General features: G+C 37.4%; 3 protein-coding genes across 6 annotated transcripts; 2 read left to right on the forward strand and 1 right to left on the reverse strand.

Annotated features, from left to right (window-relative positions):
* Nucleotides 1-894: 894 nt before the first annotated feature.
* LOC140021256 (uncharacterized) lies at nt 895-1,760 on the forward strand. The gene is made up of 2 exons (XM_072072022.1): nt 895-1,177; nt 1,231-1,760. Exons 1-2 carry the CDS (start codon nt 895-897, stop codon nt 1,758-1,760), a joined length of 813 nt encoding a protein of 270 aa, XP_071928123.1.
* A 676-nt stretch (nt 1,761-2,436) lies between these two features.
* Nucleotides 2,437-5,991, forward strand: LOC140021257 (uncharacterized). The gene is made up of 7 exons (XM_072072023.1): nt 2,437-3,452; nt 3,535-3,664; nt 4,156-4,254; nt 4,426-4,656; nt 4,747-5,046; nt 5,426-5,493; nt 5,757-5,991. The coding sequence occupies exons 1-7, from the start codon at nt 2,437-2,439 to the stop codon at nt 5,989-5,991; spliced, it is 2,079 nt and encodes a 692-aa protein (XP_071928124.1).
* Nucleotides 5,992-9,782: 3,791 nt separating this feature from the next.
* LOC113719523 (prefoldin subunit 5) lies at nt 9,783-18,613 on the reverse strand. Of its 4 annotated transcripts, none has more exons than XM_027244740.2 (4): nt 18,289-18,608; nt 17,893-17,996; nt 15,531-15,608; nt 9,783-10,126 (listed from the first exon to the last, which is right to left on the reverse strand). In XM_027244740.2, the coding sequence occupies exons 1-4, from the start codon at nt 18,518-18,520 to the stop codon at nt 10,043-10,045; spliced, it is 498 nt and encodes a 165-aa protein (XP_027100541.1). In that variant the 5' UTR covers nt 18,521-18,608; the 3' UTR covers nt 9,783-10,042. The 4 variants fall into 4 exon arrangements, with proteins under 4 accessions (XP_027100541.1, XP_027100542.1, XP_027100540.1 ...); XM_027244739.2 differs by having other exon boundaries at nt 10,039-10,629; nt 18,289-18,613; XM_072072496.1 differs by having other exon boundaries at nt 10,039-10,629; nt 17,893-18,007; nt 18,289-18,427.
* Between the last annotated feature and the right edge of the window lie 4,829 nt (nt 18,614-23,442).

Here is a 23,442-nt window from a genome sequence, read left to right on the forward strand (position 1 = left end):
TTGGTTTATCGGAGCATTTCCTAAACCCTGGGACAATTACAGTGTTAATCATACTGGACATTGGTTGAGCTTATGAACAAATTTTATGTTGGTTCTACCAAAATTGTCTGCTTTGAGTCACTCTAGCAGTCTTCCTCAAAAGTCACTAACCTTAGACATGGTCTTCATCTTCTTCAGCGTATTTGGAATGAAATATGAAAATCTCACTTGTTAGTATAATTACTTTCATTCCTCAACACTTATGAGTTCCCTCCAAAGTGAGAGTTTCTCTCTCTTGGTAAGAGTGCTAGTCTCTCATCCTTGAGAGTTTCAAACTTTTTCAAAATTTCCGCTAAAACTCACACACATTCCCAAGATTTAGATATCGCCCAGAATCTTTAATGCTTGATCAAATTAAAGAAGATCGAACTGGGATGAGTGAATCAACCAAAAGATGAGAACTTTGAGAGAAGTGAGTTCCTCATTCAGTGGGGATAGCTCACACCTATGTTTCAGCAACATTGTCGGAATATGACTACATGCAGGAGTGATCTTGGCTCATCTAGACAAAGGAAACAGACTCCATAGTAGAAGTAAGTGCGCTGGCAGGTATCTTCATAGCCATTAAACCCTCTGTCCTAAATTGTGTTTTTCATTTCTGTTAAAAGGTTTGGGGCTTGTTTTTTCCGTTTTTCTCTTCTTTTCAAAAGGAAGAACAAAAATTTTAAGGTTTTTTTTAAAAAAAAAAAATGGGAAAGCGACTAAGTCTCAAAGAAAGGGGCAAGGTTGTTTTCTGCTCTTTGAATGACCTAGTCTGCCTAGGTAGCTCTCTCTTCGGTTGTTCAGCTCCTTGGTTTACTTGTTTTGGTCTCAGTAGCGAGAGTAGGAGATAGCGGTAGTATTTGTATAGATCCCATGGCAGAGGAACTAGCGGACACGATTAGAAAGTTCGCTTTTTCAGATAAAGAACTTGAAGGAACTGACCTGGGTGGTGAAGAGATAGATATAGGTATTCAAGAATGTCAGCTGAGTTTAGTGGGGAGAATCAAAGGTGAGAAAGTGGCCAACTTTGTTGGAGTTAAGAACTTTGTGACCACTGCTTGGGGTTATCCGAGGAATCTAAGGATCATAGAATTGGGCCCAAATATGTTTCAGTTTTATGTTCCAAATAGAGAGGACAGAGACAGGATCGTAGGAGGTGGACCCTGGGTCATGGACAACCGATTTTGGTGATGAAATATTGGGTTGAAGGAATAGAATATGACACATCTGCTTTTGATCTGGCACCTCTCTGGGTTCAAGTCTGGAACCTACCTGTGCACTGGATAACTAAAGAAGCTAGAAGGAAAATAGGTGCAATTATTCAGGAGGTAAAGGATGTACTGGTGCCTCAAGTAGGAGGAAAAAAGGGTAGACATCTAAAGCTTCTAGTGGTACTGGATACCTCCTTACCTCTACTCAGGGGTACGACAGTTAAAGTTAATGGAGCCTTGAAATGGTTGAACTTCAGATATGAAAGGTGTCTAGACTTCTATTTCAAGTGTGGAATAGTTGGTCATGGAGAGAAGTCCTGCAAGGCAATAATACAGATAAGTAGAGGGAAACAGGAACATCAGTATGGACCATGGATGAGAGCCAATATAGGAAAGTCTCTCCGCAGAAGGAACATCAGAACAAGTACAACTCTAAGAAGAACTATTGGGGCTTTAAAGATGGGGAGATGGTATTGTCAAACCCAAAGGTTAAGGACAATGTGGAACAAAGCCATAAGGACTCGATGATTTGGAAACATGAAAATCTTAGATAGGCTAATGAAGAGAGATAGACAGATAAGGTGGGGTCCAAAGAGAGAGGAGATCATGAGTTCCAGAAATGAAGTTGTGAGGTGAGTAGCAATAAATGGAAAATGCAAAGATCAACTCCATCTAGCAGTAAAAGTCAAAAGGAACAAAGCTCCACAGAAGCTACTGGGACACTCAGTGGGGGGAAAGATAACTGCGAGCCAGAAGGAGGAATGATAAGTATCTCAGAGGATAAAGAAACAAGCTGGAAGATTAAAGGTGATTTGGACAGGAAAGGACTTGAGCAAATAGCTCGTGAGCTGATGCAAGTAACAATAGTGGAGGAAGGCTCTGGTAGTCCTGAAATAGCTCTAATGCAAATTGATCCAAGGAGTTCTGAATTGGGAACAAAGGCTGCTCAGAAATGCAACAGCAAAATGAAGAAACAACTGAGATCCCCCAAAATCTCTAGGCAGCCATTAAGAGAACTAAGTGGGAACAAGGTTTTGACTCGTCAATAAGGGAAAAGAAAAATTAACCTGGTGGATGAGGATATGGTGGAAGTGCATGTAAATGAGATGGTCCCCAAGAGAAACAAAATGGCAGTTGGGGGAGGGAATCTGAGAGAGGAACAGGAGGGGGAAGGGGCCAACCTCAATTGGCCCCTCAAGTTACAATGAAGGCTTTGGTGTGGAACTATCAAGGAGTAGGGAGCCCCTTGACAGTTCCCCAGTTGAGGGAGGCTAATAACCTCCTCTCCCCAAATATGATATTCCTGAGTGAAACCATAAACAGGTTCAATTACATGAAAAAGGTCCAAAAAATTCTGAGGTTTGAGGAAAGTGTGATTGTGGAAGCTATGGACAGGAAAGAAGGTATGTCCTTGTTTTGGAATAATGATGTAGAGGTTAAGCAAGTTGTTACAACAGCCCTCACTATAATAAAGGCTCTGGTGCTTGACCCTGACAATCAGATAGAATGGTGGTTCATTGGAGTTTACATGAGTTGTGATGCTAATATTAGGAGACAACAGTGGAATGTGCTGACCAAGAGAAAGCAGTTGTGGGGTGATAAATGGCTGTTAGCAAGAGACTTCAATGACATACTCTTTAATGAAGAGAAATGGGGTGGAAGAGCAAGAGAAGATAGGAGCTTCAAGGACTTTAACAGTTTTATTCAAAATAATAGTCTGGTAGATCTTGGATTCAATGGTAACCCCTGGACTTGGAGCAACAATTGGGAAGATGAGGGGGAGATAAGGCAAAGTCTGGACAGAGGATTGAGCTCCAAAAATTGGTGCCAAAATTTCGACAAGGCTAAATGTCAACATGTGGAGACTCTCGGATCAGATCATAGCATGTTGCTTATAGATAACTGGCCTAGAATAGAGAAAAGAAGGTCCAGATTCTTCTTTGATAAGAGATGGCTCAAAAGGGAAGAAATAAATCAAGTGGTGGAGCAAGCTTGGAAACAAATAGTTGAAGGAAATAGGATGTATAGAATTACTAGACAGGTTGCTAATTGTAGAGTGGCTTTACTCAAATGGAAAAATAGCTTTACAGGAAACACTTTGCTAAGAATCAACCAAGTGAAGCAACAGATCAAGGAAATCAAAGATTCTAGAGATTCAGGAAATAAGGATAAGATGGCTGAACTAAAGCATCAGTTGAAAGAGGCTTACTCTGAAGAAGAGTAATATTGGGCTCAGAAAGCAAGGATTGATTGGTTGAGAGAAGGGGATAAGAACACAAAATTCTTTCATGCCTGTGTGAAGGGAAGAAGAAGGAAAAACAGAATACTTAACATTCAAAGAGAAGATGGAACGTGGACAAAAAGTGAGGCGGAGCTGGGGAAAGAAGTCACAGACTATTATAGAGTTCTGTTTTCTAGCTGTGGCAATGAAGGTCTAGGAGAGATTCTAAGTGGCCTACCTCCAACTATCACTACTGAGATGAATGATAAGCTAACTAAGGAGGTTGATGAACTGGAAATTAAAACAGCTCTTTTTTCTATTAACCCAAATAAGGCTCCAGGTCAAGATGGTATGACTCTATTGTTTTTTGAAAAATTTTGGCATGTTGTTAAATCAAATTTAATTGCTGCTATTAGGCAATTTTTCCAATCAAGCCATATGCCTAAATCTTGGAATCATACTGTCGTTTCTCTCATTCCCACAACACAGAATCCTACTAATTTGAAGAGCTATAGGCCAATTAGCCTCTGTAATGTAGTTTATAAAGTGATTTCAAAAATATTGGCCAATAGACTCAAGAAAGTTTTAAGCTACTGCGTTAGCAAAAATCAAGCAGCTTTTATCCCAGGCAAGCAAATCCTTGACAATGTCATTCTATCTCATGAATATTTGCATTACATGAAAAATAAAAAATAAGGACAGAATGGTTTTATGGCTGTGAAACTTGACATGTCCAAGGCCTACGACAGAGTGGAGTGGAAATTCCCTGATTCCATGATGGCTAAGATGGGCTTCTGTACGGTCTAGAGGCAATGGATTTGGAGCTGCCTTACCTCAGTCACATACTCTTTTAATATTAATGGAGTGCCAAAAGAGTTTGTAATTCCAGATTGAAGAACCAAACAAGGTGATCCACTATCACCTTATCTATTCCTTTTATGTTCAGAAGGCTTTTCCAATTTATTGAAGCAGGCTGAAGGAAATAAAAGGATCTCTGGGATGAAGATAAGTAGGAATGGCCCAAGTATGACTCACTTATTTTTTGCTAACGATTCTTTAATTTTCTGTAAAGCTGATAGAGAGGAAGCCAGTGAACTCATTCAAATTCTGAACAAGTATGAGAAGGGGTCTGGTCAATCTATAAATCTGGAAAAATCCTCAGTGTTCTTCAGTAGTAATGTGAATCATCAGCGGAAAAAGGAAGTGAGGCAAAGTCTAGGCACAATTTAGGTTGCTACACAAGGGAGATATCTGATAACAAGATCTAAACAGCAAGTTTTTGGCTACATTAAGGACAGTATTAGTAGGAGAATGAATAGCTGGAAGAACAAGTTGCTCAGCCAAGGTGGGAAGGAAGTATTATTGAAGGCAGTGTCCATGGCAATGCCAGTCTATATAATGTCCTACTTTAAGCTGCCAAACAAACTTTGTAAAGAAGTGTCTTCCATGTTTGCTAACTACTGGTGGGGTGAAGCTGAAGGGAGAAATAAGATGCATTGGTGCTTATGGGGGAGATTGACTAAGGAGAAACAAGAGGGAGGAATGGGATTCAAGGACCTGCAGAACTTTAACAAAGCCTTGCTAGCTAAACAGGTATGGAGACTGATTTCCAAACCAAACTTATTAGTTAGTAAGGTCATGAGAGCAAAGTACTACCATAAGGACTCAATCTTTAAGTGCAAGGTCCCTAAGTGTGCTTCGTGGATTTGGCAAAGCCTGATGAATGTTAGAGATTTTGTGCAAAATGGAACTAGGAAGAAGATAGGCAATGGCAAGGCAACCAACATTTGGAAGGACAACTAGATTCCCGGAAATAAGGATGGCAAAGTCACCTCTGTGATGCCTCTGAATTGCAACATCAAAAGAGTTGAGGAACTGATCAGTGGATATAGATGGAGAAAACCACTAGTATTTAGGACCTTTAATCGGAAGGATGCAGAGAAAATTCTGGAGATTTCTATTAGTATCTCAGGAAAGGATGATAGCAATTACTGGGTACATAGTGGTAATGGCATATACACGGTCAACTCAGGATACAAGGTACTGTGCAGAGGAACAACTCAACAAAAAGGAAGAAGAGAGAATGAGGCAGAAACTAGTATAGCAAGTTCCTATGAAAAGCAATGGAAGTGGATGTGGAGGCTAAACGTTAAGAGCAAGATAAAACATTACATTTGGAAGTGCCTACATGACCTGCTACCAGTTAACGGCCTAGTGTTTAAAAGAACACTCAAGGGTGATCCAATCTGTGATTGTTGTGGAGAATAGGAAGAGTCAATTAAACACATGTTTTTCCAATGCAGCAAAGCGCAAGAGGTGTGGAAAATGGCTCCATTACAATGGGATGGATTAAAGGAACAGACAGGGACTTTTCAAGTTTGGTGGACTGCTATTCTGGAAGCTACAAATAGGACAAATGGAAAGGAGCATATAGAGCTCACTGTGAACATCCTCTGGCAACTTTGGAAAAGGAGAAATGAATGGAAGTTCAATGCCAAACAAAGGCACCCTTGGAAAATAGTCCAAAAGGCTCAATAGGAATGGCAAGAACAAGCAGCTGACCAGAGCAAGCAGAGAATGACCCTTGAGGATGCTGAAAGAGCTGAAGTGGAAGTAGATCCAGAAGAGGCAGGAAGGAACGAAATTCAGATCAGAATATCAACTAAAGTGCAAGAACAATCCAACAGAGTTGGCATGGGGTTTATCGCATCTAATTTCAACAATCAGTTGGTGGCTGCATCGGCACTTATTGATAGGAAAATAGGGAATCAGATGCAGTCTACTACAGAAGCTGTGAAAATGGCCATTATAAAGGCTAGACAACAGCAATGGAAGGAAATTATAGTCCACATCCCCAATTCCCAGCTACTGAAGATGATAACAGAAAGGATAGCTAAGGATGTAACGACCCCACCTCCCCCTAAGGCGTACCAGAGGGTTCGGCGGGCCGCCTGCCCAGCTCTCGCCGGGACTCAGTCGTTCGCTACAGTCCTCAATTAAAAATTGAAATAAATCACAAGAATAAATAGGGCATTGATCCAAACTTAAAGCGGAACTTATATACATTGCCAACCCAAAAGAGAATATAAACATCAAATATACAAGGGTTCTCAATCATTCATACGTCCAGCCCGTGCCAAGCACTAGGCGAGAACCACTACAAAAGAAACAAAAGAAACAAAACTAGATTGGCTAGTCTATCTCAAGCTCACGTCCTCGCTCGCCTTTCCCTGTAAGGAAAACAAAACTAAAGGGATGAGCTAAAAGCCCAGTGAGGTTCCGAACACATAATCAGATAATCAATCCAATACATTAAACATGGAGTATCAATAATTCAAGAAACATTTACAATGGAAAGCGATAGTAACACATTCATTAAAAGGATACGGCTCACAAGGAGCAATTCGTTATTTCGTTCATTCGTTCTCCTGACATTTCCCCTTATTCCTCCAATCATTTGAAACTGCATTTTTCGTTTATCAATAACCCTCGTTCGATCGTTCGTTCATTCATTCATTCACCCCCGTCCTGGCCGTTGGCCAGTCTCCACCAACCTACAGGGTAATACTCGAGTATACCAAACGTTCACCCAAGTCCCTAATCGCCCGACCGAGTCCGCTTCTGGCTCGAGACGACCGGTAACAAGGGGCAATGGCCAGTTCAGCCCAAGAGGCTTACATTCATGCGCAAGTAACATTTCAATCATTAAATCCTTGAAAATTGCACAGTTATTTAGGTCGAGTGCGATAAAGTACACACTCGCCTAGGAAGCTCGTTTTGGAAATCATTAAAAGCACTTAACACATTAGCAAATGATAACAACAAGCCATAGAATCAAATAAGGAACACTCACCTAGAAATGCAAAATATCGTGCAAAATATCCTTCCGGATATTACCCTTAATCACCAATGAAACCTAAGGTTGAACAAGAGAACATATTACAGTTTATCGAGCAAAACATTTAAGGGAAACAAAGAAACCCGACTAATTAGGAGTAAAACGTGTAAAGATGACTTTCAAGTAAGAAGAGGGTTGTTTGAACCCAAGGATAAAAAAATCATGTTTTAAAATGGAAAACCGGTCATGGTATTGGCCAAACAAAAGCATACAAGTTCAAATAGAAACCTAGCCATCGGGCGAAAATTTGGGCAGCACGCCCTTTGTGTTTACCTAATTTTCCAGCCATTTTGGCTTCATTATTTTTCCTCAACCACAACCCAACATCACACATAGGCAATTCAAGTCAAGAGCCGTTCCATAGGCTCACAATATCATAAGAATAAGAAATACAGTAATAACAAGTGCAGAAATTCAATTTAGCAAAAGACAGATTTGACGTGCGAATGCGGAAATAACATATCCGAGGCTACGCTTATCGGATTGAGGCGAAACCTATGCCGTTTCGAAGCTAAGACTCAGGACTACAATGTTCATGAAGGTAACTTAGTCCAGTTTCTAATGTAACTTGGTCAAATTCTCGAATTACTAAACCAGAAACCAATTCGTCGGCTGTTTAAACACAGAACACTGTAATGGTCATAACTCAGTGTACACAAGTCCGAATCAGGTGTTCTTAGAGGCATTTTAAAGCTAATTCAGAACACTACAACTTTAATGTTTTGGCCCAGAGCTAAATCAGAATGGATCCTGGTCAAAAAACGCGATAAACTGGACTTAACTGGTGAAACGGACTGCTGGGAAATACTTAGAACAGTAAGGGTATTTTGGACTTTTCACGTCCTACGTTGCTCCGATTGAGCTGAAATTTTGTAGGCACCTATAAAATGACATTCTCTACAACTTTTCTTCTTTGAGCTAAGGCCAATTCGGCCTCTAACATACAGATACAAATTCGGACAGAATGTTGGGAAAATTTTCCAGATTTTGGAATTTTGAGTTTCTAGTGCAACTTTCCTTAATTTCTTGGTCTAATCACTACCACAACACCTTATAAAACTTCAATTGCAACATATAAGCATCTTACAACAATTTGGGCAGAATTTCCACAAGCCCTAGTTCATCAAATAAATTGGGGAAAACTTCTAAAACATGCTAATCATCCATGATTCCACCCCAAAATCAAACTACTAAGCTTAATTTAACAAAATTGAAAGCAAAACTTAGAGAGATAAACTCTCTTACCTTGAATAAAGGTCACTACAAGTAGCCCAAGCTTTCTCCTTCAAAAAACTCACCACAACTCACTTACTAGTCACTCAAGAACAAGTTTAATCGGTTTACTTTGTGTGATTTCTTCCTAAGTTGTTGGATTGAAGATGAAATGAAATGTTTTCCTTTGGGTTTTTCTTCTTGCTTCTCACGGCCAGCAACAGCAGAAATGAAGAAGAAATTGGCTAAGTGTTGGAGTTAAATGGATGGTAATTGTCTTGGTTAAGAAGCCATGAGGTGGTGACAAGTGTCACCACCACCACCTCTTTTTTTTTTTTTCTCTTTTTTTCTTGCCTTTCTTGGCCACTAATTTCGGTCAACCTTGCTGCAATTTAAGAAGATATTATGTACAAAAGTCAACAAACTTGTTGGGTAAGAAAAATGGTGGTCAAGCAGTGCGTTCAATCGGTAATGCGCGGGACCCGCCGGATCGCGCCGTTTTTCTTAAAAACTCACGTACTAGGTTTTTCACTTCCCATTCACAAACCTTATATCATTGCCACTAGTCACATCTTATTTATCACTTAAAAGTCACTTTCAATCCCCAAATTAATTCTTACTTTGTACCGAAAATTCATCCGGCTAAAATTCGCGAAAACCCTAATTTCGCTCCAAACTTGAAACCGAAGCGTAAAACCCTATTTTCTAGGTTTATCTACACTTAATGTGAAATATTTGGGTAGTGGCCTTTGATAAATACTAATTTTTCAAATAAAAGGTTATTTTTGAGGAAAAATACAAGGAATTTGCGAGTCCTCACAAAGGACATCCAAATGGCTACTTTGATAGATGATATTAACGACCTCAGGTCCTTATTTAAAAAATGCTCCTTTTGTTTAGATAGGAGCTTAGACTCTAGATGTGAAGTGATTAGTAACTATGTTTTAGGCATACTTCAAGATGAGGAATGGATCAATCCTCAGTGTGTCTAACACTTTTGTATAGAATCCCTTGAGCCTTTGCTTATATAAGTGTACATCTTTTGCCAATTAATACAAAAATCTAACATTGCAGGAAAAAAAAAAGTATAATTACTTTCATTCGTAACAGAACAAAAAACAATTTGACACCGCAACCAAACTTCAACTCTGATATCAATGAATCCCTTTGTGCACCTTCTGTTGACAAAGTTATTTTAACTTGAAAACAACCAAAAGAATAGCAGTAATAACACTAATATTAAAGTTAAATACAATAAACTTTAGATATTTTTTATGTTCCGCTAAAATGTCAGCTTTTAACTCCACTCACTTCAATCTCAACAATGACTTGCACTAAGATATGCTTTTCAACTAACTCTGCACAAGCCCATTCCGCCAATTGAATGAGGAAAACCTAATCTAGTTTATGAAGTTAGCAAGTCAACATAAAGGTTTATGAAGCACAGTCTGAATGGATATTACAAAAGTCGATAATTTCCTATTGTGATGGCGTGAGTTGCCTCAACTTGGCTTGTAAGACGATTCCAACCTCATCAGCTATACTTTTCTTCTTAGTAGCCACCTGCAGACCAAACACACAGCAATAAAATGCATGTAGAAAATAAAGTATCCAATGCCTGGGAAGATTAAAAAAGATTACAACAATGACACATCAGTGTCAACTGTTGAAACGTTTTGCCCTGTTGCAGACTTTTAAAACCAGGGCATCAAGTTCAAACATTATTAATATCTTCTTTCTCATTAGGTTCATATATTACCATTTACAGACTGATTGCCTTTCAAAGTTTTGAACTAAATGTCAATCAACAGGCATAACACTATGCAACCACAGTCCTTTGTTAAAGTTGAGGATAGAGCAACTCGTAGCATACTCTTAGAAATGATTTCTACTATGGCAGTGTGAACTATATAAAACAAAGGCCTCAAATGCATGACAAAGGCCTCAAATGCATGGCTAGGAGCACAGAGAAATGCCTTTGCCTGGGGACACTCTTTTTCCCCCAGTCGTAACAGGATCAGTATCCTGAGACTATTTTGCTGCAGTAGTAGCCAGGAGTAAAATGTCTGCAAAAGTTGTAAGAGCATAAAGTTCCTTTAGCTCGACAGGATCAGTTGCATTTTGATTTCATGCATGTCACAGGAAGCACCTTACATAAAACATTCTCAATCATAGGCAGCTTGCAAACCAACAGACTTGATCCTAAGCTCTAAAGAGAAATGGTTAAAGATGGGAACCATACTCATTACCAGAACAAAAATTCACCCAAACTAAGGCCAAACAAAATCTCCAACCAAGATAAAGTTCCTTTAGCTTGACAGAATCAGACACTTTTTGATGTCATGCATGTTACATGAAGCACCTTACATCACAGCAGTTTCAACTATAGTCAGCTTTGAGACCAATAGACTTGATCCTAATCTCTAATGAACATAGCCAAAGATTGAATTGGTACCAGAATATATTTCAACCAAACTAAAACCAAACAAAATATCTAATTCGCAAATATGCCTATCTCCATTTCATTTACTTTGTTGTAGGCACAATACGGTTAGTTGCCATAATTTTTCCAATGTTTCCTCAACAAAGTTGAAGCTGATCAACTATAATTTTCACTGACATTCCTGCCATAGGGGGTCAGGGGTCCCTATCAATCACCAAAATGAAAAGATATCCAACATGTTGGATATGAGTTTGCAAAACAGTAGTCTTCCAAGAGTGTCAGACACACATTGCAGCTATTTGACCTTGCAGTTCAAAAGCAACAGCTGGCATGAACCGAACATCAAATGTAGGACTTTTTGATAGTCAATGTGCAAAATTTAAGAGACTACGAGTTCCTTTGTCAAATAATTCATTTCTACGACGAAGTAACAGGTATCACAATGAACATAAATTAATTGTAAGGATCTTTCACACACACATCTTGCTATTGGCATAAGATGGCTGCATACCAGAATCAATATAATAAAAGCTGAAGACATTTGTCAATATCATCTTGGTATATGCATATCTAATACAGATGTATAAACAGATACGTAAGAACATATCAGGTGCTTAACATTTATATAATTATCCATACATATGGTTTGAAATTACACCAACATTTGTTTATTGATGTTTCCTTGATCTACCAAATCCTATTTCCAATCAAGCTAATGGTACTTCTAGATGGAATGGTCCCTTTTAGTTATTTGGGTTGTATACCTTCACTGCTTTCTACATGACTTATACGTTCTTAACGAAAAAAGATAGATCATATCCCATTTTCTAGAGACTATCATCCTTGGCCCCTTGTACTGTTCACATCTCATATCCATGTTTCCAAAGGCAGCTTTTCAATGTATAAGAAGCTGCTTTGAAATTGCTTCTAATCTACATTTCTATGCTAGCATAGGAGAAGTCAGTAGTGTTTTGCAGTCTACTTTCATGCATCAGCAGTTAACATAGAATTTTTTTTGCAGTCTACTTTCGCATCTCAGGCTTGTCCAAGAATTTTTTCCCTTCCAGCAACTGAAGCAAGTTCTCATCATTTAAGAAAGCAAGGCCTTAAGTTTCATTTTCACCCATTTAAGTGATTCACAATGTCACTGAAGTATGAACCCAGCTTTTAAAGTTTTTAGAAAGGGCATATTTGCCATTTGAATCCATTCAAAATATTGTTAACTTCAACAAATACCGTAACAATTATGCTTTATTATTCTAAACAGTAATAAGTTACTCTTGGTCCGAAGTTGGACCATGCTCACAAGAAGGCAAAGGTAACTACTCAATATTCTTTCATTTCACTGATGATTCTTAACATTACCGTTCTGAGAACAGGCCTTTTCAAATAGATAACTAAAATACATGACAAGCATTTGACATTTCTTTTCTTCTTCAGTCATTGTAAAAATGGGATACAGAAATCACACATTTCTTGGTAAGTGCAAATAATACAGTAAAGTAGTCACCACAATTAGTTGACGCATTTGCAGTTCCCAGATTTATCAGGCCTAACTTGAAAAAATTAGATTTGCTTTGGATGCTTACCAAATCAAATTGAATATTAGTTACGTGAACAAACTTTATCCTGTACTAAGTGTTACCAGTACTTTAAGAGCTCTGATAGGTGAAACCAAGATATGGTTACATATGTGTGGGTCTGTGTCTGAGTGGATACAGATATATCCATATGTGTACAAGTACAAAAAACACACGTCTAAACCTCCATATGGATACAAACATGTATAAGATATATCATACCGTGCTCACATGTATACTGGTAGTTTCCTGGAAATCTCCCAGGTACTTCCCTTCAAAAGTCTCAGAAGTTTTTTGTTAACTTCAAGACCTTTCGAGTCACTTAAAATTCAGCAAAAAATTTAACACCACTTCATCATACATATTAGAGCAAAGAAGCAAGATGGCACTAAGAACTTTTTAAACCTGTTAAATTTTCTAAAATATTTTGGGTTGTTATGATCTTAGGCTTTCCCCTACTGTCCTATATCAGAATCACTACCTGCACGGTTAGATGAACTCTTCGCTCTGATGCTGCTCAAAAAGGAAAACGCCACATTGTTCACAAAAAGTATGAAGGCAACATTGCAGCAGGTCAGAGCATAATCTATTAAAGCCGTTATGATGCTGGTATTGTCAAAGCACCATCCATTTCAAGCCAAAACAAGTAGAGGATACATAAAAACTCAAAGCAAAATTTAAAGAATATTTAGGTCTATTTAGGTCTCAAATCTGCAAAAGTGAGCACCAAGTGAGAAAAATCTCATAACCAAAATATTGACTCAGCTTTTCTCATCTGAAGTGTTACCACTACATCACACAAGGTATGACACATAACATTGTGTAAGTTAATCATATGAAATCCATTGTCTAGTAATGAGAAACACACTGAACCCACATATAAATAACATGGCAATACAATAAAAGGCAGATATTTTATCTAGGGACCTGGATCATACAATGAATGAAATGAATGCCTGTGATGCTTTGATCTACATCAGGCAAAAGTGGCAGAACCCTTGCGGCCTTATTTGGAATTTCAATAAATTGAAGCTCTTTAGTACAAACGTAAAGAGTTTTCACCCTGAACCAAGGCTGGCAGATTAGGACTTTTACATTTTCACCACTTCAATCCATGTAAGACTATTTAGTAACTTGAATGACTGAGCTTCTTCTAGTCAAACATTTATCAGTAAAGCTTTTTAAATTAAATGGTTAATCTGATGTGCCCGGGAAACTACTACATACTGAGGCAATGTCAACTAGTGGTAGATGTAATGTACATATCTTATTTTAGGACATAGTCCAATAAATGTTAATTACATTTCTTCATGCTATCCGTGCCAGAAACTGGTTCACGTTTGCGTGCTCTTGCTGTAGTCAGTCTAGCCCCTAATCTACATTTGGGGTCTTCCCCACCCCCGATATTATTTAGGATGCGTTTGACAAAACTGAAGTTTGAAATCTAAAATCTGAAGTCTGAATCCATTAAGTTATTGAATTGTTAAATATTAAATCTAATACATTTGAGTGCATATCACATTTAGGGATAAGTGAATAGCTTATTACTTAATTTTGGGAGCAAGTTTTGCCTAGGAAATTTAATGCCACTTAATTAATTCAGATGTTCAATTTTTCGTTGTCAAACGGTCTGAATATATTAAGATCTGAACCAATTAAGTTTTAAGTGCTGAACTAGGTTATCAAACAGGGCCTTAGTTTCAGTTTGTGTATGAAACAATATTAAAGGAGTGATTCCATATTTTAGTTTCAGTAGATGTGGTTCCAGAGTAACCATATGTGTCATAGGATTCCTTTTACTCAATTTCCCCTTACTTTGTTCCTGTTCCAGCAAGTTACAAGAACCAGATTAACATTACACTCACAATCTAAGAACAGCTGCATAGATTGCTAGAAGTGTACAGGTGGTTCTCAGCAGCAAAAACTTTGAACTTTTACATTAGTAGTTAGAACTTGAATTCTAGCGAGCTACGTTACAGGGAATTGGGTATGGGTGAGTGTTTTCTAGAATCAGAATACGACAAAACCAGCTCAGACTTGCATACAGCCAAGGGGATATGCTAAATGAGACAATTTATTGGAGATATATTGTCTTTGTTGTAGTCTCTCTTTTAGGTGTATTTTCTCATACATACTCCACTAGTTGTTTTACAAAGACTTTGTTAATTTCCTCCGGAGACGAATAAGTTCTTTGAATTAACAACAATTGTATAAAACACGTCTTCAATCAAATAAGATTAGGCAATCCTCATCCACTCTCACCTGACTCATTATAGCAAATAAATCTTAAACAAATAGGCGTCTAGTCAGACTCCACTTCATCTGATTTTTATTAGTTTTGCCAAGTTCTCCAATCTCTTTTCCCCAGCATTTGCTAAAGATTGTGTCAAAATCAAAAGTCAAAGTACCAAATAATATTTGACCATATCTTGTCCTGATTGCATACCAGTACCCCTACTTCACAGCAAAGTGCAAAGTCCAGGTAAGACAGATGGGAAGTAGTTGAGTATAAACATATAATTCACCTTTGTCCTTATCTTTTATGAACCAACTGAACATAAAAACCTTCATCCACTTGGGCATTTGTTTCACCAAACTAATGCATAACTCATGATCCTTTTGTTCTACTCAACCAAGAAATAAGTCACAAGAACCTTTTAATTTTATAGAAATGAAGACTAAAGATGAAATTTGTGTAAGTTTCAACTCAGAAAAAGAGAGAAAGGTAGCTCAAGTTTTGCATCATCCCATGCAGAAAATTTAAATGCAAAGACAAAAAAGGAAAATCTTGCTACCATATTACCATTCTAACTAGATTCAAGACATCATATAACAAATACAAATTAAGGGGGAAGAAAAGGTTAGGGGGAAGCAAAAATACTGTTGTAACCAGGACAAGTAAACCCAAGGCAGTTTCAAAATTTTGGGGAAACAATGGTCATACCTCAAGAAGCTGATCATAGTTGGACTTTAGCAAGTTAATCTTTCGCTCACAATAATCTTTTCCTTCCACCATTGTTTTCTAATTCAAGAAAACCAAAAACTGAATTACACGTTCGAACTACTCAACTAGAAGCAAAGCAGACTAGCACACAACAAAATTACTCTTCATGACAAATGAAAACATGTAAAACTCAGCAGATGAAATGGTGAACAGTATCATGAAGTTGAAACATCAGCACTTTTTAGACAACTTCTACATAAAGCAATTTTAGTGTTATCACATGTAGTTTGAAATTGTCAGATATCAAATAGTTTCACATAATTCTGGCAATCAAAAATAAAAATGGACTATCTCCTATTCTGTTCTTCTCATATTTTTTCTCCTTGAACTAGTCATTAGATAATGAAAAGGCTTCCTCACTACCATTGCCTATTTAAAGGTGCCAACAAAGGAATGTCAGTTTCTTAATTTATCTGAAATTGTTTCTTTCCAGTGACAGGTGGAAGAGGTAAGATGACGCAAAATTGTTAAAATTCAGCTCTAGGAACAGTGTCACTAGGAACAAATTGAGCTTACAGGTGTTTTTCTAGGTTGTTTAGGCTCATCTGACTTTCATGAGCAAAAGACTTCTGAAAAAAAAAAAGATTAAATATTGAGGTATCTTTACAACATTAAGCTGTTGTTAATTGCAGCTACACAAAACAATTATAATAATAATAATATCAATGAATAAGGACCAAAATGCTAGGATTAAAGAGAGTAAGAATAGGAGGAAACCTAAGGTTATGAGTAAAAATTTTGGAATCAGAACCAAGAAGCATATCCTTTAGGAAAAGCTAGATATTATGTACCGATTTAACACTTGAACAGAAATGCTTAAAAAATTCAATTGAATAGTCCCTCTTCTCTTGTTTGATAAGCAGGTGCTTATATTTCTTTCCTATTTTGCCTTCCAGATACTTCAGAAAAACTTTCCAAAAAATCTGAATAAGAGTACAACTTAAATTATGGCCTCTTCCTTTTGTCAGTTAATAACCTAATTCAGACTAGCAGTTCTTACTCTTGTAAAATTCACATCAGCCGATTAATGGGCATGAATTTGCATACATCCTATAAGATATATACAACACTCAAACAAGAACCATGCACAAGCAAACTAAATTAACAGCTAGATGAAGCAAAAATGACAGGATGAACAATGACATTTAATTTAGATTTAGATCCAATTAGTGTAGCAAATGCACATCATAATTTCTACTAATGCAACAGGATGGATAACTTAACCAAGTCCATGAAGCCAAAGCAAATGACACGTTATTTCTGCAACAGACCATATTAATGCACTTCAAAGGAGTGATACTCCTACTAGTAATAAAAGTTATGTGCAACATTTTAGGGGAAAACATAGGTACCAATTCAACAAACATTATTATCAAAGAAAGTCACAGAAATATTAACAAAACATGAAACCCAAATGTATTACATAAAGACTGGATTTACAACTGATATTTTACAAACCTCGGGTCCTCTCACTTGCAAGTTAATCACATTTTACAATAGTGGAGATAAAGCCATACAATCATTGTCATAAATCTTAACTCACAAACTTGAAGCTATTACGGCATATATCAACTAATGTATACCTTACAACATATCATCAATTACTCAATTAAGATATTAATGGACAGTAATCTAGTCAAAGTAATCTCTGCTTTGTGGTAAAGCCCTCAGGCAGGTTTAGACACAATTGATTAGAACTCTCTCTCTCTCTCTCTCTCATCCCCCCCATCCCCAAAAAAAATATATATATACATACACATAGAGGTTCCCATTTAAATGGAAGAATGAAATATCACCAGCAGTTTATATTAGAAAATTGACGCATGATGAGGCACCAAATGTGTAAAACTTCAGATTGTGATTCCCAACCACTTTTCCCTACCTAACTGTTTTTCCTAACTTCAGGAAAGATGAAGTTAATTCTAGTTCATACAAGCTTGGTGTTCTCATGTGAAACCTATGATAAAGAGGTGTCACTGTATTAGGCCTTAAAGACTGTTGTTAATCAACAAAAGACATGGTGCTTCACGCTTTTTACAATGGTCCATTCTTAAAAGATCAAAGAAAAACTTGGAATCGAATCAATGGCAAAGGAAGTTATATTCATTCCTCTGAACTATGCATCTTAAATACCAATTATATCTCAAGCGATCAATCACATTAAATCTATGAAAAATGCCTTACATCTTACTACACTTCAATAATCATGTCATTCCACACAAGTCTCGTAAGCTACTGATAAAGTGATTAATAAAGGGAAAAAGAGAAAAGACAAAAAGAAAAAAGGAACGTTTGCTCTAACCTCAATGAAATATCCAGTGCCAACGTCCACAAGCACCTTGTCAGCATCATCCAGTGTTCCCGGAACATAAAGCGATGCCGTCAAAGGCACCAGCATTTTCTTCCCTAAAAATTAACTAATGCATGAAGACCAATAATATCTCATTCAAAAAAGTGGAAAAAATAAACTTGGAATTAAATATATCAAAAACAAAAACTTGCCAACAACTAAATGAACCAATCGATGTACTGAAACTCAACAATTCGCTCAAAATTGGTTAATTACGGCAACAAAGCAGCTTGAAAATTTTCAAAAAGTGCTCTAATTGCATTGAAATTTCTGAAGAAAAAAACAATTAATAATAACGAAAAACAAAAAAGCAAAAAGGAAAAGAAGCTAGCAGAGCTGGAATGGGACCTTGGGGCCGGAGGGAGAGGTCATTCAGAGCATTTGAGGCGATGTCGAGACGAGCAGTGGCAGTGCGGATGTTGTTAAGGCTGTCTTGGAGAAGATTGACTTCGAGATCGGCCTGTTCTTTTACGGCTCTTAACTGCTCCACGCTTAACTTATCTAACTCCGTCGCCACCGGTGCGGTGGTTTTTGGCCCTCCGACGCCTCCTCCGATTCCGATCCCCTTCGACGACGACATTTTCCTTTTCTTTCTGCTGGTATTGCTGACCTTTTGTACCCCAATTCTGACTTTGCTGCCCTTTTGTGTGCAGTCCTGCTTGGGTTGATTACAATTGATGCCCTTAAGCTATATCTAGTTCTTTATTCACCCCAAACTTTTTACTTGCTATCACTTAATCCTATGACAGATGTCAATGTCCAGGGATCAGAGATATTTGAAATATTTTTTAAAATAATGATTAGATGTGATGTATGTGAAATAAAATGATAATTAAAAAAATAAAAAAATAAAAAAATAAATTGAAAAATGGGTTTGTAATTCAAGGTTTATGTCCCACTTCTTTGTATTTTATTAAATAATTAATCAAATTACATATTTACCATCAAAAGGACCTCTCTCTTCTTTCTACGTAACTAGGGTTTTCCCAGGCACTCTTCCATGGCTGCTTCAGCTGCCCTTCAGCCGTCAACTGGAGGTCAACCATCTTCCTCTACTTATCCAACTTTTCATAATAAATCTTTTTTGTCATTATTTCATCCAAAACAACATTCACCAATGGAGCTTCATAAAACAACTAGGGGGGGAACCTGCCGTGGTTTTCTCTTATACTGATTCAATTATCCTTGGGAGGGAAGCTCTCAAAGGGATTTCTGCTGATGGAAGAAATTCGTAAGTTTTTCACAACTCTAGATTTAAAAGATGCTTTCTCTGTTGGTCTCTTAGACAATCGACATGTGTTGATTCAATTAAAAAGTGAGCATGATTTTCATTGCATATGGGGGAGAAATATATGATACGTTTTTAGTTATCATATGAGGTGTTTAAATGGACTACATCTTTTCATGTTGACACGAAACCATCTATTGTTCTTGTGTGGTTTTCGTTGCCTAAATTGCTTGTTCATTATTTCAAGAAAGAGTGTTTGTTTCATATAGTTTCTTGTTTGGGTTGGCCGTTGTTCAAGGATACTACAACAATTTCTTTGTCTCAGCCTAGTGTGGTTAGGGTGTGTCTGGAGATTGATCTCCTAAAGCCACTCCCTAGCTGTGTTTGGGTTGAAGTTGCAACTGGTGAATCAGAGGGTTTTTGGCAACTATTAGAGCCGAAAGATTTGCCTAAGTACTGTACTTATTATTTTCGTCAAGGTCACGAATAAGATGGCTGCCGAATTAAGCATCTGAAGTTGAAAGTTTCAAAACTCCGGGATTTGGGGGGAACAAATTGAATCAAAAGGAAGGCAAGATAGGAAAAAAACAAGGAGTTTGTTTGGACAAAGAAAGTTTGCAAGATTTATTTCAGATTTTGTTTTGCTTACATCACACACACAATTCCCAATCACCTTTTTATCTCACATACATCACATCACAAAAAATGCTACAGTAACTGGATCAAATAAATCATCCAAATAAATTCTTATCCAAACAAACTCAAGGAGTTTTGACAGAAACAAACTCTTGTATTGTTGGGAGTGGAGGTCAGTGGTGCGACAAGGTCAGCTATTCCAACCGATAGTGGTGTGGCAAATCCTACTGTCGGTTTTGGTGTTGACATACAACCTATTGCTTCTTCAGATGCAAGGGCTTTGTCCGTTGCAAGTCCCGAACATGTCACACCTTCGATTGTTGAAGTTGGTTCTACATAGGAGATCTCTCATATTATGGCATCGATCTCAGAAGGTCAAGTTTCAACTAGTCTTGTGAATTCGACGAGCCTACCGGTGTTGTTTGCGTCATTAGGAGATAAGTCCCTTGTCCCAGTTCAATTTGATTCAGCAGTTATTACTTTAGAAAAGGATTCGTTGGGGTAGGGTTGTTATTCCCTCTTCAGGAGTTCAACAGTGGTTGTTTGAGTTTCCGAACTTTCAATAGTTGCCAACATTGTCAGCTTTCCTCTTTCTACTTCACTACAAACAAATTCCTCGACTTGTGTAGTAGGGTCTTCAACGCTTAAGGGTTTGGTGGATGAAACTATTTTAGTGGCTGCTAAAAATTATAGAGAATGTGGCTAATCAAATTTTAACTTATTCCTTCCTAGATGATAGTTGTGATTCGAATTGGACGAATTTGGATATTGTAGAGTTGGAAAAGAATTTGGCTGCTTATATGAATTTGTCGACTCGTAAGCCACCCCTAGAGTCGATGGAAGACTGTATAGACGTTTAGATGGTGTTAAAAAGTTTGATGATTGGCAGCCTGTGGTTAGCAAAAAATCACATAAGATGATGGTTTTGTGTCCTTCAGCTTTTTCTTTAATTCCTTCCCAATGATTAAAGCTTTATTTTGGAATGCTAGAGGCATGTGAAAATCTTTAACTTTGGCTAGATTATGTAAGTTTCATCGGTTACCACTGGTGGTGCTGGGCAACACAACAAGCAAGCACAACGGCTATACGTCACCAGGGACCTCCAAACATCAGTCCCCAAGGTTTATCGGCCTTCTCGACCAAACCCTTGCTGGCTCGATACAACCGATTCACCTATGAGGTTGGGTATCCAAACAGTAGCAGTAGTTGATGGGATATCACCCAAACAACTCAAACACAGTCATATATAGAGAAATCACAACTCATAACAGTAGTATACAGAGCCTTATTGGAAAACAAGGGAGGTCGAGTGTGATAAAGTACACGCTTGCCTCCATTTTATCAACACCGTACTTGGCTCCAACAGTCATAAATCAAGTATTTCAGATATTCTGATATTTCACATAATAGGTAGCAGGTAGTGGAACACTCACCTGTCAAGCAATGCAGTAGTCAAACGTCAAGTATCTCAATTACGACCACCTTTGTTTTCGAATCCTAGGGCAACGAGTGAAACCGTTAACAAATTAGGTTCATTTGCCACTCAATTGTAGGCTCATTAAGAGACCAAGTGAGTGGTCAAAATCATACAATTCATCATGTAAAGTTGGCCCAAAATACAGTAAAATCTCATGAGAAAACAAGTTTAACAAGTACAAGGAAATTGGCCAAAAGAAAAGTTTCATTTGAGTTTAAGAGTTTCTTCACGGGTTGAACAGTCTTGCCTAGGCAGTCTCAGTAAAATGGTTATAACTTACTGTAGAAAAGTCGGAATTAGGTGCCGTCGGTGGCGTTGGAAACTAGACTCGAAGGGTTTTCCAACAGTACCAAGTTCACACCATGGTTCATCTCCTATCGAAATCAGTGGCTCAGACAAGATGACTATTTTTCCAACCCTGGATCAGCCTTGACCTTATTCCAAACTACTCTAGTTCTAGGTGCTAACTTCATTGGTTTTGATCCAAATTCACCCAAATCAGTCCCCAAATATTCATGTACAAGAAGTCAAGTCACCTAGGAAAAAAGGAGTTCAAGGTGTAACACATAAATATGATTAAGGGAACCATAACAATCCAATAATGAAAGGAACCCTAAAACAGTCCACACTTTTTCCATGTTTGTTCAACCTTCATCCTTGCATGATTTTCACTTAAACCATATTTCCAAGTGTTATATCTCACTCAAAAGAGGTTTAAAACATGTTTATATTTCATAACCAACCATGAACAAAGTGCAAACATTTCATCAAACACTTGGTAGGCATGCAACCCAGCTCATACAAACATTTCATCAAACACTTGGTAGGCATGCTTAGCTAACTCATGCAAACGTTTCATCAAACGCTTGGTAGGTATGCTAAACCCAACTCATGCAAACATTTCATCAAACACTTGGTAGGTATGCTAACCCAACTCAACTACTACTTGTTTTAATCCAAGAGATCAACCTCAAATTCAGCCAAATCAACTTGTAGTTTGCCCAAAAGCTTAAGGCACATGTTAAAACACCATAAAATTACCTTTTAAAGTGTACTTACCTCTCTTGTAAGATGCTTGAACCACCAAGTCAACCCACCAAAATGAAAATTTCAAGCTTGAATCAAGCACCAATTTTGGAGGAAAATTTCTCACTAGTTCTAGATCTTTCTCTTTTGGTTTTTGATCTTGATAAACTAGGGTTAAAAGCAAGGAAAAAATGAAGTCTCTCTCTTCCACTCTAAGCTTCAAGGTGGCTGGCCATAATAAGAAAAGAAAAGGCCAAATTTGATTTAAATTGTCTTCTAACCCTTGGTCAAACAAAATACTTGGCTAGGGTTTTGCCACATAGCCCACTTCTTGTCCACAACTTCTCTTAATCCTTTGACTAATGATGTTTTAACCCTTTCAAATGTACCAATACCTAATTAACACCTCTAATCTCTCATATAATGTCCCTACCACAAATATAAGCCACTTGAAAAAATGTAAGTGGAGGAATAATGTAACTATTTCAAGAAAATTATTTTTAATTGAAGTAAAAGAAATGAAATGTAATGCATGAAAAATGTTATGACACATAGGAAATATAATGCAAGGACATATTATAAGTGGTCTAAGTCTTAGAATTAGCCATGTAAATAAGAAAAAATTGTGTTTTAAAGTGAGGGTCAATACAAGGGAATTGTTGTAACACATGTAAAATACAATGTTAGGGCATATAATGAGTGATTTAAATCTTAGGACAAGGCATGTAGTTTAGGAAAATTATATTTTAAAGTGAGGGTTCTCACACTCTCTCCCCCTTAAAGAATTTAGTCCTCGAAATTCTTGCCTTGATTACTGAATAGTTCAGGATATTTTGCGTAAATGTCCTTTTTAACTCTCTTGAGTCATGTGCTCACATGCTTAAATAAAAAACTAGCAATACAAAGCTATATTATGTAGGAATTGAGGTTTCAAACTTTATTCAGTACATGCATCGATTTACAAGTTTTATACTCGTATAATCTCTCAAAATATAATACTTGCTTGTTCCAATCGAGGAGTAATCGTCATGTACTTACCAATCAATGTTGCAAAAGTCATTTAGAGCAGAAGATTATCACTTATAGTCAAACATTTTGAAGAAAGTAGAGAAGACGTTCAAAATACAGAGTTGTA

This window comes from Coffea arabica, chromosome 11e (genome assembly GCF_036785885.1).
Source record: "Coffea arabica cultivar ET-39 chromosome 11e, Coffea Arabica ET-39 HiFi, whole genome shotgun sequence".
NCBI classification, from domain to species: Eukaryota; Viridiplantae; Streptophyta; class Magnoliopsida; order Gentianales; family Rubiaceae; genus Coffea; species Coffea arabica.

Excerpts from the sequence above, each read along its gene's own strand:
- LOC140021256 (XM_072072022.1), top strand. The coding sequence starts at position 895 with ATGGCAGAGGAACTAGCGGACACGATTAGAAAGTTCGCTTTTTCAGAT. Across the intron at positions 1,178-1,230 it reads CAGAGACAGGATCGTAGGAG|GAATAGAATATGACACATCT; the intron begins GTGGACCCTGGG and ends ATTGGGTTGAAG.
- LOC140021257 (XM_072072023.1), top strand. The coding sequence starts at position 2,437 with ATGAAGGCTTTGGTGTGGAACTATCAAGGAGTAGGGAGCCCCTTGACA. Across the intron at positions 3,665-4,155 it reads TTCTAGCTGTGGCAATGAAG|AATGGTTTTATGGCTGTGAA; the intron begins GTCTAGGAGAGA and ends AAATAAGGACAG. Across the intron at positions 4,255-4,425 it reads CTAAGATGGGCTTCTGTACG|GCTGAAGGAAATAAAAGGAT; the intron begins GTCTAGAGGCAA and ends TTATTGAAGCAG.
- LOC113719523 (XM_027244739.2), bottom strand. The coding sequence starts at position 18,520 with ATGTCGTCGTCGAAGGGGATCGGAATCGGAGGAGGCGTCGGAGGGCCA. Across the intron at positions 17,997-18,288 it reads CCTCTCCCTCCGGCCCCAAG|GGAAGAAAATGCTGGTGCCT; the intron begins GTCCCATTCCAG and ends GTTAATTTTTAG. Across the intron at positions 10,630-15,530 it reads ACTATGATCAGCTTCTTGAG|ACATTTTACTCCTGGCTACT; the intron begins GTATGACCATTG and ends CAACTTTTGCAG.